Source organism: Polyodon spathula, chromosome 6 (genome assembly GCF_017654505.1).
Source record: "Polyodon spathula isolate WHYD16114869_AA chromosome 6, ASM1765450v1, whole genome shotgun sequence".
Classification (NCBI taxonomy): domain Eukaryota; kingdom Metazoa; phylum Chordata; class Actinopteri; order Acipenseriformes; family Polyodontidae; genus Polyodon; species Polyodon spathula.
Genome location: NC_054539.1, coordinates 9883767 through 9905157, shown reverse-complemented (window position 1 = coordinate 9905157; position 21391 = coordinate 9883767). Strand labels below are relative to the sequence as shown.

The window sequence follows — 21391 nt, the reverse complement described above, 5'->3', positions numbered from 1 at the left end:
TAAATAAACACAAACCAGGGACAATGTAAATGCTGGACCCTTCGGGACGTTTGGATTGAAAGCAACAGCTTGCACTTTGCTGCTCATGTGCTCAGACCAGTTTGGAAATACATCTATATACCGGATAAATTACTTTTTGACATTTAGAAAATTATATATATATATATATATATATATATATATATATATATATATATATATATATATATATATATATAGGTACCATTTATGAACCATATACTTGAAGTGACAAACATTTTGTTTTGTCTATGGTTTGCGAGGTTAAATTACAAATAATCGTTTTGGTCATCAGACTTTCAACACTTCAGCGTGCTTCGTGATTTTTTTTTTCTGAACATGAAAAACGAGCTTTAAAAAAAATTACAAAATGAATTGGACAACATTTTTTTCTGACACGGATGAACAAGAGCTGCTGAACAATGTGGATTACCGGCGAGTTTGCCAGAATTTGGAATACTAATAGACTAACGCTAAGTGCAAACTAGCCTGTGTTAGTAAACATTTTTTTAATGATTTTTTTTTTTTTTTTTAAATAAAATCGAAAGTTGAATCTTCATAATTTGATTGTGGTGAGGCGGTTTATCAAAGCACAAAGCACCACCCAGCCCCAGCCGGTGATGTGATGCCCCGCAGCCACAGCGGAGATGAGGGCAGCTCTGGGCACTGGATGAAAAACTCACCTGGGCACCGCGCTGAAGTGTACTGTATGAAGGATGTGGAGTCCGGCCAAAGGATGAAGAACTCGACGCAAGCGGGAGACGGCTTGCTACAGGCGGGGACTATCTTGTCGCCATCGACCACAGGTGTAGGAGTTCCAGAAAGCCAGAAAGGGAAGCAAGGAGCCCGTTTGAGCCTTCTCGGAAAGCCGATCTCGTACAGCAATAGCCAGAGCGGAAGAAGGAATGTCCGCTACCGGAGAATCCAAAACTGTCTGTACAACGTGCTGGAGAGACCCCGAGGATGGGCTTTCATCTATCACGTTTTTGTGTAAGTACTGGATAATTAAAACTACAACTAACGCAGCAAGCCACACGAAACACAACTGCAAATAACCAGCATACTTTTCAACTTGTTGCAGTGGTCTCGATAATCCTGCCATGTGTTGTGTAAAATTACATTACAAATGTTTACAAAATATAGTGGCTATAGTGAACGTTTAATTTCAGTTTAAGCCTACAGTTGTATATAGGTATTTTGAAAACCTGTGCTTATCCTCCAGACAAACCTATACTTATGGAAGAATAACGTTTTTATTTTAAGAATATATATATGTGTGTGTGTGTGTACTCATCGTGAGGGGATACTTAAGTGATGAATGTTATTAAGATAGAAAGTCTAAAGGAAAAGGCTTGCGGTATTTCAGCAGATATTATGACTTCATAGAAAACAGGAATAGTATACCGGTAGTTTCAGTTTATATTTTTGAAAATTGTCAGAAGAGAATTCATTTTCATATATATATATATATATATATATATATATATATATATATATATATATATATATATATATATATATATATATAATTAAAACACACACACAGAGAGTGACGTTTCTGGCATCAAAGCTAGAATATTTTCTTTAATAAAATAAAACTTTGATGATTCAGTGGCATACATTTTAGAGTTCAGTCAGATGTATTTTGTGTAGTTCGTGCCTTTAAGCATTTTATAGGGTTAAAGTTTCGCCTTGCTGTACAATGAAATGATTCGCAATATTGGAACCCACTCCAAAAGCAGCACTACAGTGTAGCATTAGCACTACATGCGTTGTAATGTATAACTGCAAATCAAGTAGTCTTCGGTTGAAGAATGACATGGACTAGGGTCATCGCAAGATCTTGCCTTAGTGATAAGAATATTCTGCTTTGGTTTGTTTTCTGTTTGTTTTTAAGTTATTTGTAATACATTTATTGAAAATTTGAGTAGCTGGACAAACCTTGCTAAATCATTATTCATGTTATTGATGTACCTATATATTTATTTATTTCTCTGTGGCACCAGCTCAAATTTAAAATGTGATGATCAGCGAAGTTATGTTTTGGTCCACGCGTGTTAAAAAAAAAAAGCTTTACAATGATCATGTTTTAATTAAGCTATAGTAGCTTTTAAAAATAAAAAATGAAGACGGTTATCGCAGTTAAATGCTAATACATAAAAATCAACATCAGCTGTCTTTATCACACGTTTTGTTATTTAATACTTAAGCAATAACTAGGACCAGAGAATTGCTGGGGATTAATGGCTGACTGGGAGAGCTGGTGGCCTGAAGACAAAAGCATTTGAATTGTGTTACCTGTGCTCTCTTTATTCCTCATATTTTGAAAACTTTTTCCATCCATAGAGTGCTATTAGAAAACAAATCAATGTAAAGTCAGATTGATATGTGACTGAGAAGTATTGATGTATATAAACATAAAATAAATATCATGATTGAAATCCACTGGAATGGACTGTGTAAAATACTCAAGGATGCAAAGGTCCACAGATAAAGTGCTGGAGTATGCTGAACAGGAGACACTGCTGGGTGCTAATGTACCACCAAGCACTTTAATGATCACAGGATTGCAGAAGCTATTCTACCAAGTAGCATATTACTTTATAGGACATTTTGCTCTTTCAGTGTGTTTATTTTGTGCCTGTGATTACAGATCATGAGGGAGCAGAAAAGATGCAAGCGATGCAATGCCAGCATTGCCAGACAGCCGCTTGCATATTGATGCTCTACAGTAGAAACTTATCCATGCTGCATTTTGCTGTGTGCAGGGCGGCTCGGAAGGAAGTTAATCTCTAATCTTTCTTTTTCTGCCTCATTGGTTTGGATTGTATGTTTGATTAAATTAGGTTGTGCTTTCTGTTCTCTGCTTTGAGCACAACTCTGTCAGTCTTCCCTATGGCGTACTGTACTTGCCTTAGAGTTCAATTGTTGTACAGCATTATAAAGCATTCTGATTTAGGCTTAAGTGATTAAGCTGTTGATGTGCCAAGTAAAATATATACAAGGCTTCTCTTGTATTATAAAGTAGTACACTGTGTGACTTGATTGTAAAGCTGCAAAAGTTCATTCTTCTAAATGCAGATGCTTTCCTGAACCATTTAAAGCAAGGTTGTGTTAGCCATTTATATGCAGAATATTGGATCTTACAGCAATATACAAAAGACAATATTTTTTATAATATATATTGTTTAATTAGAATAAATAAACAGTATAGCTAATGTGACATATGTCTCATACAAACTATCTGATACAAAGAAATGATGTGTTACATAGTATCAGGGACAACAATACTGTATATCAGTGGTTCTCTTGTCTGTGGAACTTGATGCACCCCCCCCCCCCCCCCCCCACACACACACACACACACACATGCACACACACACACACATACACACACACACACACAGTCCGTGTGGAGTTCAGGGTGCACCCTATAGCCTGGAGATTGCCGGTTGGAGTCCAGTCTATTCCACTGCCGCCCGTGGAAGGGAGTTCCCAGGGGGTGGCGCACAATTGGCCCAGCGCTGCCCGGGTGAGGGCTGGCTTAGGTCACCCAGGGTGTCCTCGGTTCACTGCGCAGCAGCAACCCCTGTAAACTGGCCGGGCACCTGCGGGCCTGCCTGTAAGTTGTCCAGAGCTGTATGGTCCTACGACGCTGTAGCTCTGAGGTGGCTGCATCGCGGGCCTGCAGAGTGAAATGAAGTGGATGGCTGACGGCACACGTTTGGGAGGATGTGTGTGTCCGTCTTTGTCTCTCCCGAGTCAGTGCAGGGGTGGCAGCGGTGTGCTGGGTTGAAATAAAAAATAATAATAATTGGGCTTTCCAAATTGGGTTGAAGATGAGAAAAAATAATTGTAAATTCCAATTTTTTTAAATAAAAAACAAAACAAAAAAAATGGGTATGTATGTCACTGATGTTGTGTTTCAATTCTTTTGCACAACCCAGCCACTGATCCATCTAATAAGAGCAAACTTAACACTGCAAATTACCAATTACAAGTTGCTTGGCACGCTTACTAATGTGCACACCACACAGTCAGCCAGTAAACAGCGTACCTCACCAGAAGGCAGCGGACTTCATCCAATTATATTTAAGCTTAAATAAAAGGCACCAGTCAGGTGTACAGTACCATCTAGAAATGGTGACGTGTCAGGAGGTGTGAGCAGGAAGATTTGAGATATATATATATATATAGAAAGAGGACAGCAGGTTTTCCTTAAAGACGTCTCTGTACTTTGCTCCATTCATTTTCCCTTCTGTCCTGACAAGTGCCCCAGTCACTGCCGATGAGAAACATCCCCATAACATGATGCTGCCACCACCATGCTTCACAGTAGGGATGGTGTTCTTTGGGTGATGCGCTGTGTTGGGTTTGTGCCAAACATAACGCTTTGTATTTAGGCCAAAAAGTTCCATTTTAGTTTCGTCAGACCACAAAACTTTTTGCCACATGGCTACAGAATCTCCTGAGTGTTTTTTACATACTTCAAAAAGGATTCAAGGTGGGCTTTCTTGAGTAATGGCTTCCTTCTTGCCACCCTACCACACAGGCCAGATTTGTGGAGTACTTGTGATATTGTTGTCACATGCACACTTTGACCAGTCTTGGCCATAAAAGTCTATAGCTCTTGCAAAGTTGCCATTGGCCTCCTGGTAGCCTATCTGACCATTCTCCTTCTTGCTCGGTCATCCAGTTCAGAGGGACGGCCTAATCTAGGCAGGGTCTTGGTGGTGCCATACACCTTCCACTTCTTAATAATCTTAATAATTCAAGCCTTTGATATTTGTTTATACCCATCCCCCTTTTCCAACTTTGTCCCGGAGTTCTTTTGCAAGTGCCTTGGTGCCCATGGTTGAGTCTTTGCTTTGAAATGCACTACCCAGCAGAGGGAACCTACAGGAACTGCTGAATTTATCCTGAAATCATGTGAATCACTACAATTTAACACAGGTGGAGGCCACTTAACTTGGTTTGTGATTTTGAAGGTGATTGGTTGCACCTGAGCTAATTTAGGATTGTGATTACAAGGGGGGTGGACACTTATCCAACCAAGCTATTTCAGTTTTTATTTTTAATTGATTTTCTACAAATTTCTAGAATTTTTTTTTTTACTTGGAAGTTGTGGGATAGGATGTGTAGAGAAATTTAAAAAAATAAAACATTTAATGCATTTTAAATCCAGGTTATAAGGCAACAAACTTTGTGTAGACTTTCTATAGGCATTGTATATATATATATATATATATAAAAGATATATGTGTGTGGTAATTAACAAAAAAAATCCTGAACCTTCAATAGCCCCTTCAGGATATATTCTGCGCCATTATTTGTGCTTGCCAATTAACCCTTTAAGACATACTTGAAAACCAGCACATATGCCATAAACAATGCTTGTGACAATCTCAGAAGGTTTTGAGAAACACAAGATAGATTGGAAGCAGCTGTGTCTTACTCAATCTACTGGACCATTATGGGGAAAGGAAGCACTGGTCATTTATTTGCTATGTGTGTGTGTGTGTGTGTGTGGGGGGGGGGGTAACGATAAGGGTCTCTAAACAGCAGGAAGCCTACAACTGTACTTTCTGTTGTAAATTGGTTTAATTCTTTGTTGTGCATGTAAAGATACAGTATGATTCATTTTAAGGACAACATAATATGCATTGTAACTATGTTATTTATATTAAAGATTGTTAATATAGTCAAAGTTTGATAGCAGATCTGAAGTCTTGCCTTAATGGAGAACAGAAAGATTAATTAGCAGCAACTTTAAAACAAAATATGCACTTGCTTTGTTTAAATTAGTGGTGGGGACCCAAGCTCAACTGGCATTGCAATAAATGTAGCTAAAGCCCAAGTAACATGTACAGTAGGCCCTTATTGTTAAATCTAAAATTACATTTTCAGAGAGAAAAAATAGCATTTTTAACTGCGTAATGTCAAAAAAGAACAAATGTAACTGCACCTGTCTAAAATGATCCCTGAGGTTACATTTATAATCGTGACAAAGATGTCCTTAGAGCACCTCACAGTACTAAATTACTGTGTGTGTGTGTGTGTGTGTGTGTTTGTGTGTCTGTGTGTCTGTGTCTGTGTCTGTGTCTGTTATTTTAATATTGCATGAAATGTCAAAGACCATCAGTTATCTTCATCACAATTATTAGTTTTGCCATTTGGTACTTTTTTGAAAGCTGCTGTAAGGATAGCGACACCATAATTCAAACTGAACCCTAGTGTGTTTCTTACTACTTAGTTTTATTCTGTTACTCATCCTTTATTCCTCTCATAAAATTTGCCTTGGCACTTCAAAATCAGCCCCCGTAAGCTTCAGAACAAATATATGTTATAAAAGAGTGCTTTACTGATGCACTGATACTGAGCAGTACTTATAACTACACCGTTACAATTAAAAAACTGTCATCAGCAGCAGGTATGTTATTTTAAAGCTGGGTGTTGAGCACGAAAGAAGAAAATGAGGTTAATGCCATTAATGGGAATCACCTAACATGGTTGGAATTCGCAGGAAATATCTGTGGGATTTTAGGGTTACACTGAGTCCTAAAAAAAGAATACTCTGGAAAGACCATAACCTGATTTTAATTTACTGTATATAAAAACAGGAAGAAAAACAAAGCCCTAAAAAGATCACAGAAGTAATGATCACAACATTCTATTTCAGCTTTAGTTCCACATGTACGCTGACGACAATATTTGATGATTTGTAAAACCAATAGAATGAAAAATACTAATCCCCCACCCTTTATGATCTCTGGAGATTCTCCAGTTCTACACGGAAAACAAGCAAGTCATTTTATTTCCGGCCCTCCCCTGGCAAGCATGCAGACGCTGCTTTCATGAGGCCATATGTGTATTTTTGAAAGCGGCTGTTCAATTTGCAAAGTTGACAGAATAAAATATAATTCCACATTTCTCTCAAATCTTCATTAGAATGCTCCCTGGTTCACTTTCCCAAAGGTGAAGTAACAAACATATCATCCAGTTGATTTGGTCATTTTCTCTTCCGACATTTACTTTCACATGTCGCCATTTCCACTGCTTAAGTAGATGTAAATTAATAACTTGCAGATCTGTTGTCAGATGTCTGTTGTCTTTAAAAACAAAATTAAATAGACGTTGACTGTTGCACTACTACTAATTAGTCTGCAAATTTGCTTAAAAAACATCATATATATATATATATATATATATATATATATATATATATATATATATATATATATATATGTATGTTACAGTAAAAGTTTAAATGTGGTAAATCTCAAGACACACCTTCATTATGATTATGCTCATTGAACATGTTTAATGTTTAAGCACATCATTGATTTATTTGCATTTTGGCTGTACTTGCCTCTACCAAAGACTACAGAATGCCCTTGTGATATTATGCAAACCCATTAGGTGACTTGAATGGGATACTCCACTTATACTTCAAAATAGCCATATTGCAGGGCTTAATGTCTGTTGAGCCATCTGTTGGAGAGCCCTGCTGAAATGTATTTCACTGCGGTTATATTTCCCTACTTGGATAATTTCTAGATAAAATATTGCAAATTAAACAACCTGACTAAATCCTGCCTCATACTGTATCCATGTATTGTAGATTTATTGAAGCTGGAGAGAGCTGGCTTTGTTTTGTTTTTAAGAGTAATCCAAATTATCTTTGTGTTTTCTACCGTTCTTTCTATACAAGTTCTGCAGCATAGAAATCAATGGATCTGAGAATTTCATATTCTTAGATTACCACGCACACAAACACAAGTTAAAATGGTTAATAAATTACAGTTAAATTAATCAGATAAATCAATTACCTGTCTTTAAATGATAACTAACATTTTCAAAGTGTAACTAACGTGTGATATAAATTCCATTCAACCTTTGTACAGTAGAATGCCATGTTTAATGCTGCTAATGTGTCAGGTATCAAAGACAGAAGTGGATTATTCATGAATCAGGTGTGGGTGTGTGTGTTTCCCTTAACTTTCTGCAGAAGCACATTTTGGATGATGTTAATTTTGGAAAAATTACCTATTATATAATATTTTGCTTATCCAACTTGCTCACCCAACCCGACCATCCTCAAAGCAGATCCGAGAGACAGCCAAACACCCCTACACACTATTCATGGCATACATGTAAACCACTGTGACATCCACACACGGTAAGACACATTTATAAGGCTGGTCATCAGTTCCAGTGAGCAAAGTATGAAAATACTGTTGGGCCAGGGCTATGAAGGTGTTCTTCATGTTACTCATAACTTCAAACGGTCAGTGTTCTCAAACTTTAGTATAGTAGAATCTATTTGATTCTAAACAGCGGCCCGGAAAAATAGATACAAGATCTTCGCACTTGTAGTTCTGATTTTCTTAAACTTGGTACAGAAAAGACCCAGTGTTAGTTATTTAAACCCTGGGGGTCTTAGAAACACAGATTTAGTTTCTTGTTCCTGTACAATCTTGAGCGGTACCCTGCAAATAGTTTATAAATATGAACCCATATAGCCAGATAGTTCTGGGGTTCATTATTATTATTATGGGGCTGGTTCATGTCATTGCATTCTTTCTTCTGAAGGGTGACAGTGGTTGTGTATCTGCTCTGTATAGCCGAAGACGTTGATCAGTGCCATGTTGTTCTGAACAGGTTTTACACAGTGGGGCTTGAGATGAAAGGCTGTGGTGCACATTTCATATTCTGCTTTTTTTCTCCATCTTTCCCATCAGCATATATCTTAAAAAGATTTCCTTGCGCTTGCAGAAATAATGCCATTTTATAACTGCTTTACTTTAATACATATTAAAAAGGATAGCCCAACTGAATATGATTTCTGTTATCTAAAAACTTATATTAGACCAATAAATCTGGACTAAGCGCTTGGAAAATATATTTTAATCTAACATTTTTCATAATATTTTTCTATTGGAATATTAACATTTTTTTATGTAGAATATGTTACTGTTAGGACAAATATTCGAACAAATAATTTTTGTACATGTGTTTGGTACGAAAATCAGATGTTCATATTCGCTAGATATAACAAAAATATATATAACAAAAACACAGGATCAGCACAGCAGCTCGAACCTCTATTTAAAAGTTTTAGACAGCAAAAAGTAAACAAACCAGATTATGCGCGCACATTCATAGTGATCTCTGTGGAAAGCCATCTGGGACAAAAATACGTTGTGCTGCTTTAGAGGAGTCAGACTCTCTCATAGGACAGGAAAAGGCAAGCACGTCATTCTGAAATGCCTCGCTTAAACAGTACCCAACTTCCTGAAAATTGTGTGTAGTGAGTTTTATATAGATTGTATATATTATCAAGGTGCACGGTTGATATTTGGTAGCATTTAGCTACCACAAACTATTAATTTGCTACTAGGTTTTTTATGCATAATAATTTTTCTGATACGCTGCAGTGTATGACCGACCCTGAGTGAACACATACATAATTACCGGTATTTGTTTTAAACATGTACATTTTAAGTATCTTTCATAAACCCCATGTAGAGACACGCGAGGCCCACAATGCAAATCGTATTGGACAGTGAAGGACAAATACTTACAATACAGAACAAAGTGGATACAATTTAAAGGCATGAAATCTGTTTTAAAGACCAAAAGCAAAATTAAGTAACATTATGATTTTATGAGATCTACCTAACAGGATATTAAGTTTATTCAGTGTAATTTAATCTGTCATGGAGATTATTTTGTTATAATGTTAACGCTGGTTTCACCCGTGCTAAAAATGAACATATTGTAGCGTGTTACAATATAATGGGTAGATAATTACTACTTTACCAAAATTCTGACTATGAAAAAAAAAAACAGGAACAAATAGTTGTAACGTTACCATGATCCAAGTAACGTTTTCCTTGTTTTATCAGTTCGAATATTCTGTCTGCTTTCTTTTTATAATAGATTATCACTGCCTTGCATTCTTCTGTTTAACTAGTGAAACGTGTGCTTTAACACAAAATGTTATATATACATATATGGCTAACTATACAGTACGTGTACATGACAAAGCATTTTAAACTGAATCAGAAAACTGAATTTCTTAAAACGTCACTTTTCTGTGTTTACGTGATTAACGATAGAAAATCTAATTAGAATTCAGCTGTATACATGAATTGAAGTTTTCAGAAAAAGCAGTGTATTTTTGCATGCAAAGTAGGGTAGTAGCCTAAGTACGATTTGAAGACCAAACATTTCTGAGATAGAACGGAGACCAATCCAATAACTCAAGTGCTTTGTTGACGTGTCAAGTCTTAAATTCAAAGATTGCTATACTATACCTCTATTCAGATTCCCCACAATGTGCAATCAGCCATTCCAACAGCTCACCCTGTTCTGTTTTAACAATTGTATCTTTGCAGACATTATTTTAAATTCTCACGTCATTTTAAAGGGGGAAAACATTTACTGCTTCACTATGGGCTATTAACAAAGACTGACTACAGATTATTATTATTTTCTCTGTTTTCTAAAACCATGTGCAGGAGAAGAGGGTCAAGGTGTGCACATACGCAGTATGATACTTTCATAAGCTTTCCAAAAAGTGTGTTTCATGATTATCATTTTGTTAGTTTTCGGAATTTATTCAGAAATTTCTAGGTACTGTTTTCCGAAAACTGACTTTCAGAATATTCTGATACATTTTTCGAAAACTCTGTTTACATGACTTTTGATATCGGAATTAGTTTTCCAAAAAATATCTGAATTCTTATGCTCCTGTAAGGCAGTCACAGTTTACTAAAATGATTTCAGCATATGTATTTATTTATTTATTTTTAAAATCTTGGTTGATAGCTCTTATTTTGTTATTACTTCTTAGTTAATTTGTTTTAAATGCTGTATAATTTTGAAATGCAGGTGGGAGCATACATGTTCATGAACAAACCAGTTAGTGTAACACAGGAATCTTTCAAATGTCGCGGTACCGTGCTGGAATTAGTTTTCATTTTCAGAACAGCTTGGTTGTGGCAGTAACCTTATAATTTATATTGTCATATAATGCAGGATTCTACGATATTGTGGCATGAGTTACTTTTTATTTATGTATTTATTTTTAATCACTGTCTCTATAGGTGTGTATGAGTTACCGAAATCTCAGTCAACAACGAAAGGATTATTTCGTAGTACTTAATTTGCACCGATGAAACATAACCTGGTTAACCGTACTGATAGCATATCAAATGCTTAGAGGACCGATATGGTTGCATTCTTGTAGCAGTAAGGATAAAACAAAATACATTTTGACAAGGAATTGCATTAATTCCATTACATAGTGGTTTTAATAAATACTTTCTGATTTAAATATAGGCCTACTATGTGATAGTTTGGGTAATGCAGTCTATTTAAAAATAGGTAGGTGTTTATTTTCTAAATTATTTGTATATGTAGTTATTAGTAGAATAAACCTCTACTGAACAAGACCATTTTGCTGCCTACTTTCCAGGCAGGTAGCAAATTCTCACTACTGCCTTAAAAAGTGAACTTCTAGCTCTGATATTATATTTTTTTGTTGCGACTTTCTGTTATGTGGAATGTAATAAACAAGAAGCAAAACTGTGAGTTTTTTTCACCTTCACTGTACAACGCCATTTCCACGTTTGTTTTATTTGAAGAGTTTAAAGTTTAATTTCCAGTTTTCGTCTGCTTTTTCTGCTGCAAAAAGGCACAAGTAAACCTCCTGTTATTACTTTATGAAAACATGTCTATGGCCACAGTTTACTGGGAAGAAACGGCAATGGCAAGTGTAGCGATCTCGGTTCCTGCAGGCAGGCGCCTCACACAGGGAGAGGCAATCCACACACAGACGGAGGGCGGGCGCGAACCCGGGACCTCTCACACTAAAGCAAAGCTGAACGAAAAAGCCGGCTCCTTTGGAAGGAGCGTATATAACGCTTATGTCTTCGTATGTGATTACGTCACCTACCAGCCCTGCTGCTGCCTTCCCCCGTGCCACCTACACAAGGAATGAAAAAAAATAAAATGCGGTGTCAGCTTTATGTACCATTTTATTTCTGGAATAAACTTAGCGACGTTTAACTTGAACTGTTATTTGGCGTCCTTTGTTTTGTAGTTAACTCACTGGGGTAAAGATAGTGCTATACAACTTAGTCTTGTGATATTTTTCTACTTCAGCGTGTTACATATTGTAAGGTTTTGTTGGAAAATAAAGGCCATGGCCACGCCCCCTGCCCCTGCTGCTATGCTGCCTGCCTGCTTTCAGAGCAATATAATGGCTTTTATTACTTTTTGAAAAACCAACAAATATTTAAATTATGAACTAATATCCCAACATGAAAATCCTGTATTTGTCCCAGCACTAGCATGTATAGTATTTCCTTCTTTGTAAAGGGTTTCGCTCTGTTGTAGCTTGTAGTATTTTGTACAGGTCTACAGTTGTTAAAGAAACATTATGATTGTAAGGGGTCAAACAGCTGTTGCCATATACATGTTAGCTGTACAAGACGAAACAGACATTTTTTAAGCTTGAGATATTTAAAGAATGTTTCTATTAATAAATTAGTTAGATAGTTATCAAACTGCCATAGACTGCTGCCTGAGAAGCCAGCAAAAATCTAGAAGAATTTAATGAATATCAAGCTGTATTTTATTCATAAAAACAAACTTAACAGTAAATGAAAAATAACTCATGAGTAAAAGCTTTGCAAATAGGGACCAAAAACCTTGGTCAAAATAGCAAAGTGCACAGACCTTCCTTGTGGAAATGGTTACTTAACTGACTTATCTAAGACAGTCACATTGCATTAATGGTTTTTCAGCATTGATCCCTTCATTGCTCTGCATTTCACAACATTGCTAGCTCTAACGCTTTTATGAATTATGTGGCTTTTAATAGGAAATGCAGCCACCTTCCTTTTTCCGGTTAGACTCACCACGTGTTAAGTGAATAAGTATATTATGCTTGAACAATACATTGCAGATTCAAAGCTGTTCAGCTAAACATACAGCTAGGTAAACTTCCTATTACTGTATTAGGTAGGTACCAAAAGTTTGAATAGCGTCATTTATAATCTGGGGTTTACAATTGTAGGTTCTGGGTTAACACATTTGTTTTTTGGACCATCAATCCAAACATTTGTCTATTCAGTCTTGAACAAAGAAGATTACACGATGATCTGATTCAAGCATTCAAAATTCTAAAAGGTATTGACAGTGTTGACCCAAGAGAATTTTTTGACGTGAAAAAAGAAACAAGGACTAATGTGGCCTCCTCTTGTTATGTTCTAATAGTATATGAATAGGTTAAATTACGACTTTTGTAAACGACATATTAGAATATTCATCTGAATTATAAAATCATATTTGGATATGAAAATTGTGGGTACACCAGGTTTTTGCATTTGTATGCATACAATACACATAACAAGCCCTACAGTAGCTAGTTCATATATACATGGAGCTTCCTTGAAACTATGCGTATAAGGTCTCAAAATTACTCTTTCAATTTACTGTGTATAAAAGGCTGGAGCTCTGAAAATTAAAACAACGGGAAAGGAAGTTAGGCTATAGAGTACTTTTTGTTACTTAAAACCAAATATGTGTTTCTGGTTACGTTTTTTTGATGAAAGGATCATAGTATTGTATATACTAGCTCATAGGATATACTGGAATCAGATTTGGATATTTAAGTTATCCAGATCTGATTCTAGTATATCCTATGAGCTAGTATAGTATATTATATTTCATTACACACATCCTTTTTTTGCACAGATACCAAATGAGCATGTTTAATGTTACATGCTCATTTGGTATCTGTGCAAAAAATGGATGTTCGTAATGAAATTAATTTTTTTTATGCCTATTAGTATGATTTGGTGGTGCCAGGAGGGCATGTATGAAACTTCTTGTGATATCAAACAATCGGCAGTTTATGTTTCTGACAGCTCCACAAAGCAGTCCACAGAGACGGGTTCTGACGCCTGTTGTTCTGCTGCTGTATTCAGAAGCTATTACCCCCCACTTGGAGTACATAACCTTGGTCACAGGGATAGTGGAAGCAGTTATATGCCCTTCATTGAGAGAATCAGTATCTGGGGATAATAGGAAGTATATCACACTTAGGCCCTGTCCAAACTACTTAACCAGTCTGGTGAACCATACTCAGAAACGTTTTGATTAATCCAGTGGAAAGCATCACACTGAAGAACCGTTTGATGTTTAGTCGGACTTAATGAGCACAAACACTATTAAAATAGTTTGGTTACAGTTACTAAAAGACTGGGGTTTAATATGACATTATCCCACCATATACTGGATTTTATGTTTACAACCCAGCAAATATGGAGCCCATGTCCACGGAAGACGTAGTGCTTCTTAGCATGAACGTTATGGCTTTGTTTGTTAAAAACACAAGGTACATTGTCAGATAATGTGTGCATTTTGTTTTGAACTCTGAAGTGCTCCTTGATCGATTTCATCACTCCCGCATCAATGCGCCTTGATTTCGGCATTTGATTACGTTGCTCCATGATCCACCATTTTATAACAGCCCTGCAGCAATATTGATAGTCATTCTCAACTCCTTCAAGCTCCTGTGCTGAGTACTGTATTTGTAATGTCCATCCGTCAAAACATATCAGAAAGCATTTTGGGATATTGGAGGATACACAAATAAGGTAGTTCTGTATTACAGCGTCCACACTTCTGACAAACTGCATTACCTGATTTGATCTAATTAGAACTGGACTCGAGACTAGCCCCTGAGACGGTCTTGAGTACGGTATTAAACGCTGCGTAGTGTAGACGCTAACCATATTTAGCACTTTTAAGCCAGTTTAAAAACATAGTGTGGACAGGGCCTTAGAAATCCATGCATCCGATTGTGATTAAACTTGTTTAAGACATTCTTCAGCTCAGGTTATTGAGGAAATCTGAATATGAGGTCCATTTGTACCATTTATACAGACTTGGTACCATGATGATCTCAGCTTTCACCATGATGATGGCTGTGTTTTTGTATATATAGCAGTGATGGGATTTATGTTAGTACAGTTAGGGCCTGATAAACACATAGGCAAACTAGGCATGTGCCTAGGGCCCGAACTCAAGGGGTGGGCCAAAAACGGTTATGTTTTTTTTTTTTTTTTACATATACAGATTTGCACCTAAACTGGAAAACACTTCACTCACTGACATTCGAACCGAGGCATGTATCAGAAAATCTAATTGTTATGACAGATGTTATGCAGATTTCTGTACATAGAATTCTGTATGCCCACATGATTTCTGGCCCCTGCCTGGCCTTTTCAAAGATTGCTGGACGTATAATATTTCTGAGCCTTGTTGGGTTTTCAAGCACTACCATTTAGTTCTGCTGCAGATTGCAACAAATATTGTAAACAAGACAAAATTAATTCTATGGCAAAATAAAACAGCACATAACACCACTGATTGTCTAGATACCCTTGATTAAAGTAACCTTATAAAACATAGTTATTATTTTAAAACATATAACAAATGTACTGTACTGATCTGTACATTCTACTTTGTCCCCAGCATTTGAATAATGCTGAGGACAACAAACATATCCACGTGATGTAAACAAGATTATCTCGCTGCAGAACGAAGGCTCCGACAGGGTAGCGCACACAGGGCAGTGCTGCGTACGCAACTTGTACCTTACGTAGTTCTTGATTCACCCTCAACACCCCTACCACATGACTATAATACCCCACTAACCTTAGGTTTAGGGTTAGGTTATTGTTATGAAATAAACTTTGTTTTAGTACGTGCATTTGTCACCCTTATCATGTGATCGGGCTGTAGCATATAGTGATGGTGTCTATTCGCAGTTGCGAGCACAGCACTAATAATCTGTGTGTGTTGTTGTTTGTTCAGGGGTAGAGGTCTGCAAGTGTAAACTTGCCTAGGGCCCAGTGATGGGTTAATCTGGCCCTGAGTACAGTATTCTTGTCATCAATAATGCAGGCTGCTGCTTCTTGTAGCAGAGGAAGATTTAAACAGTTTGAAGTAGTGCAAAAAATGTTTGATGTAAAAAAAATAAAAATAAAATGTAATTGCTTGCGTCAGTGTTTTCTCCAGTTGAATGAATTGTTTTTATTTTGGGACACAGAATATTAAATGTATTTCTTCTCTGGGAGGTTACCTCTGTAAAAGCTTCAGTAAATTCAATTTATTGGCACCAATAACTTTAATAAAGCATAAAAAAAACTTGTTTTCAGATATTAAGCTAAATCATTTTTTATTGAAAACATTTGGTTGCTGTAGGTAACTGGGAGATTCATAATATCTATAGAGCAGTCTAACTTGTTCTTGTAAATTAATGAAGTGCTTATTTTATCCAGCTTAGGCTTTTCAATTATTACCAGGATTTGTTTTACTTTGAATAGTGTCATTAAAAAATACAGTTTTATCCTCCATTTTTATTTCATGTTAATTATTATTTTTTGTTTTATAAGTAAACTTATTAATCACATTAATGTTGTTAAACACATTAATCAGATAAACCTAGGTGAGACATTTTCAGTGTGTTTTGGAAATACTATATTCTTATGTGATGTACTTTTTAGCATGTTTAATATATGTTTCTTATCTTTTTGCTATTTTTTTTTAAATTGGGATTTATAAAATAAAAACATTATAACTTACATTAAATTAAAAGACGGATAATAGAGGGTGGGGGTGGGGTGGTTGCTGTTGTATTTCTCAATGACTAAGAGACAGCGGATACAGTATCTCTACATCGTACTTGCTGAAATGCACGGTTTTTCATTCCCCATTGGAAATCTGATATTACCAGACCGTATAAGTATTCAGAGTATACTTTACTGTAATGAACAAAATATAATTCCTCTGGCCGGGACCAAGACGTGATTCTTTGGTTGTTTCTGACACATGTATTAATTATCTCTTGGCACCTCCGTGGCAGCAGATGCCCAGCTCTGATCCTGCTGTGGTTTTTATTGCCGCCAGGTTTTTAGTTGAAGTCACCCCATGACCTATTGGAGTATATGTCAAGTCTGACCACCTGGTAAAGGAATAATCACCATCTTCAAGTAAATATACTTGACCTTATAATGCAGTACACATTCATGAGCTCATTGAAAATATTAAGGGGTAAATGTACTAAGATGGGCCAGTCACAGCACAAACATACCGCAATTTACACATTTTGTCGTATGTACGTAGAAAAAATATGTTAATGAAGACAGCCGCAATATACAAAATTAAATATTATTTGCGTCATCTCAGCGAGATCTCTAGTGAGAGTTGTGCGTCATTTTTTCAAATAAAATAGCAGCAGTTGAGTTGTGGTTTGCTGCAGCAGAGGGTGCCGGAAGGATAACGTCTATACATGCAAGGGTGCAAGAATCAAAATAACATTGCTTTTGTTAAATATAAACATCATCTGTACAATGCATTCTGTTCTGTCTTCATTGTACCTATTTTAATACTGTTATATATGTAAAAAATGAAAAGCAGTTTAATCCCATCAGATTCTATAGTGAGCCCCAACTTTCACTCCCAAAAAGCTTTTCATAAACAATAGAATAAAATCGCACACTCATACGTTTACAGTTCAGTGTATTTTAAATATAAATTATTGCGCTGAAATAACACTAATGTGTTTTGGGTAGGCTACACGTTCCATTATGTGAAAGTATCAATCTGTACAGTAGGCCTATACAGTATACAGTACAGCAGTAAAATCAAATGAATACCTAGCGTGCTTTTTTTTACTTTAGCCTACTGGTAACACAGAGTAACCCATGCTGCTGCACCGTACACATTGCTGTACAATGCGAATAAAAGAGTATTTTAAATTGAATCTTAATGATTTTAGGTTTTTTTATTATTATTATTTATGTTAATTATTATTATTTTTAACTTGGTCTATTTAGTAGCCTAGACAATTAACACACAATAGATATCATGGTCCTATACAGATGCTCAGAATGAGCTGGAGCGGTTAATGACATATGTGCAATCTATTGCTCCTAATACACTGGGAAAACTAGAAATGTCATAGTAATTTGTTTTCAAAGCTTGTAAGTACACCCTGACTTCAGTGAAAATTTGGTACTTGGGTGTTCATCTCAAATACATTGCAGATTACAAAAACAGTTTGTGAAGGATCAGAGTTTGAGAATTTAGTGCTGGGTTATTCGGTCAGAGTATGGGTTGGGCATACGAACTAACCAGACGACACAGCTCTCTGGTTTTCTTATTATTATCCCTGGGATAACACAAAGCAACACACGAGAAAAAGCAGACTGGGAAATGTCAGCAACAATTGCGACTGTTTAAAACATGCTTTCAAAAGTTCTTAACAAATTGATGCAATTGTAAGTGTCGCAATTGCCCGCAACTTTAGTACATCTCATTACAAAATTTTTGATCCCTCATTTGCACTGCACCCTGTTTTTGCAAATTTCTGCACCCAGAACTGCAGCTGCAAAGCATTGGTTAAAATGATGCTAGCAGCGTTGTGCTTGTTTAGTACATTTCACACTACACTGCCTCCTGGTTTGCAATGATTGCGACAGACACAACACTTTAGTACATCTACCCCTAATTGTTTCACAGGCCTGATTGGATACCAAAATTGGACTTCATTGGTTGATATTGGGAAAGATACTTCAAGCTCAGGTTCTGTGGAACCAGTCGTATTAATCTGATGATGGGGCCCAATTATATGTGTAACCTGCCAATAATTTGTGAAACTACACCCGCCCACATACTTTAATTTAGCTGTGGATCTCTCTAACATTGCTATATCCCTGCAAGATAAATCAGTTTAGAGTGAATCATAAGATTGAGTGATGAGTCATCTGCCAAGAGATGCATGTATGACAAAGGAGGTCATCTACAATTCTCATTTGGAACCTTCTGTACAGAGTTGCATAGGCTCTGTACAAAATTAAAACGTCTAAGCTGGTGAGCCAGGTTCTTCGAGTGCATAAAAATATTCTCCCAGATATGTTCCCAAGAAGGAGCAAAAATATAAGAGTGTAATTCCCTTGTCCATATACTATCACTTATTCAGCATACTTTTAGCTAACAATTATTGTTACAATTGACTTATGTTTGTTGTTGAAAGGAAATGTTACTTTGTTCATTGTTATTGCTCAAATTATAGTTGACATGTTAAATACTATTAGTTGTGTGAGAAAGTCCGGGCACCTTTACTTGGCCATTCAAGGCGTGTCTTTATTCAAGCCTTATTTGCATTCCAGAGTCCGCGGAACGGCACCCACAGACAGCTACGTGGCAGACATTTCTTTACGAGAATGCGTGTATTGTGGTGGTGCGTATCTTGTGCGTAGATCCAGGCTACGCAGGGCTTAGTGTGACGTTTGCCTACGTGACTGATGCTGATTGGCATGTATAGGGTTTGTTCTATCTTAATATAAAATAAACTTGATTATACTACGTTTGTATTTTTATCAGTGTTAGCACAAATGATATCGATATCATATCAAAATATTTATATTGGTGCCCATCACTAATATTTACAGTATCACCGCCTTATGCGGTTTATGAATTCAAATAAATAATACATAATTTCAATAACACAAAAGTATGTGTCAGCATTCTCTTTAAAATGTTGGGATCTTTAAGACATTGGAATACATTTCAGTAGCTGAAAGTATTCTTTATTGCTTTGTGTTGGAACCCAAAGTCCTGGTTTAATCAACAAAGTAGTCTGTTTTAAAATATTGAGAGCAGTTAAGTAAGCGCTAGTGGGCATGAGTTATACAGAGTAATTCATGTCAGTATAAAATAAACCTTAAGCACTTTGTGATACAGGACTTTTTTTTTTTTTTTTTACAGCTGATGCAACAATATTGTTTGACATAAATAACAAAACTGATTTAGGACTGACCTAATCCCAGCCCATGGTGAACTAGCCTAGGGAAATGCTATGGCATCCGTTTATGTAATTGCTGGCATTGTTTATTTATGGTTACATGTCTCATTTTCAGAATGGCTGTAATAAGTAACCATGTGAACTCTGAAATATAATCTTCTTTTAAATACAATATTACAGTAGCAGTATTTATTTTTTAAATAATATTTTAATGACTTATTTTCTGGCCCATTACAAATGGGGAACATACACTGCAGCAGATGTTTGGTGAATTTTAATTTCAGAGAGTCTGCATGTGCGAGGCCAGTTTTAAATGACAAAAACGTTTTAAACGAATGTGCCATCACTTTTGCTAAATTGGTACTGTTGCTTAAAACCACATTAAAGCAATCATAACCGATGCTGGTCAAAATCAGTATATAACAGATTTAGGAAAAGCTGCTTCATGGAGAAATGTTTGTTACACTTTATAGTGTTCCTGCTTTTGTTTTTGTATTTTAATATCATATTTAGTGGCTTGGCTGATTGCAACAGTTTGCTTTGCCAAATCAAATAATTTAACTAGTGGTTGGTACAAGTTTAAATGTCACTAAATGTTTTTTTTAAACATCATGTGGAGTTAGAGTGACTCACTCAGTAAGGCATTATACAATTACAGGGCAGTGTAGAGTTCAGATTTATATAAACACTGCAAACCACACTTTCCTGATATTGTTAAAAAGGTTAAAATGTATAGTTTACTGAGCAGTTCCTGTCAAGAACCCCATGCAAACGTTTGTGACAGGAGATTGAGAGGTGAGTTAAAGTGTAAAGCCCTTGGATGATGAATTGGAACCCAGTAAGGGTTGTGAAAGTCCTGTGTGAGCAGTCTGGCTTGGATAGTAATGACTCCAAATAGCTATATTAATACTGTGGCTGTCTGTCACTACCCCTTTTTGTGTTGTTCTTCTGAATGGACTTGACATAAAATTCTACCAGGGTCGTTTCAGTTTGGATATGCTGTGCTAATTAAAAACTGCAAGATAGTACATTTTTGCATTTGCTAATCAGGCATCATACAGCTATGTATTATACTGTTTGAAGTAAATTGGCAAAGCAAATACATTTGACATAAAACGTAACTGCAACATTGTACTGTACTAGTCAAAGGAGAGTAGACTTGCTCAGTAGATATCACTGACCATTGTTCAGTTCTTTTTATCTTGTTTAAAACCGAGCTCTCTTCATGCACTTGGCATAATAGCCTACTTGATATTTCTATCTATAAATGTGGCACAGAACTGAATAAAGTTGTTTACTGGCGAAGAGCAAAACACGATTCACCATGCCTATTTGCTGATTATTACAGCTCTGACATTATGAATTTGAGAAAGAAAAATATACATTGCACCGCTACTCTATTCTGTAGTCAATGGTTGCATTTTCATACCTACAACATTCATCATAAAGATGAGAATTCTTTATTAGATCGCAATGGCTATTGCT

At 36.3% G+C, this 21391-nt stretch overlaps 1 protein-coding gene across 2 annotated transcripts in view; it reads left to right on the top strand.

The window, feature by feature from the left end:
• Nucleotides 1-256: 256 nt before the first annotated feature.
• Nucleotides 257-21391, top strand: part of LOC121316826 (potassium voltage-gated channel subfamily KQT member 5-like) — a 169463-nt gene continuing 148328 nt past the window's right edge. For both annotated transcript variants that reach the window (XM_041252052.1, XM_041252053.1), the window contains exon 1: nucleotides 257-1008. In XM_041252052.1, coding sequence (XP_041107986.1) covers nucleotides 644-1008 — 365 coding nt within the window. In that variant the 5' untranslated portion in view covers nucleotides 257-643. The remainder of the gene's footprint in view (nucleotides 1009-21391) is intronic.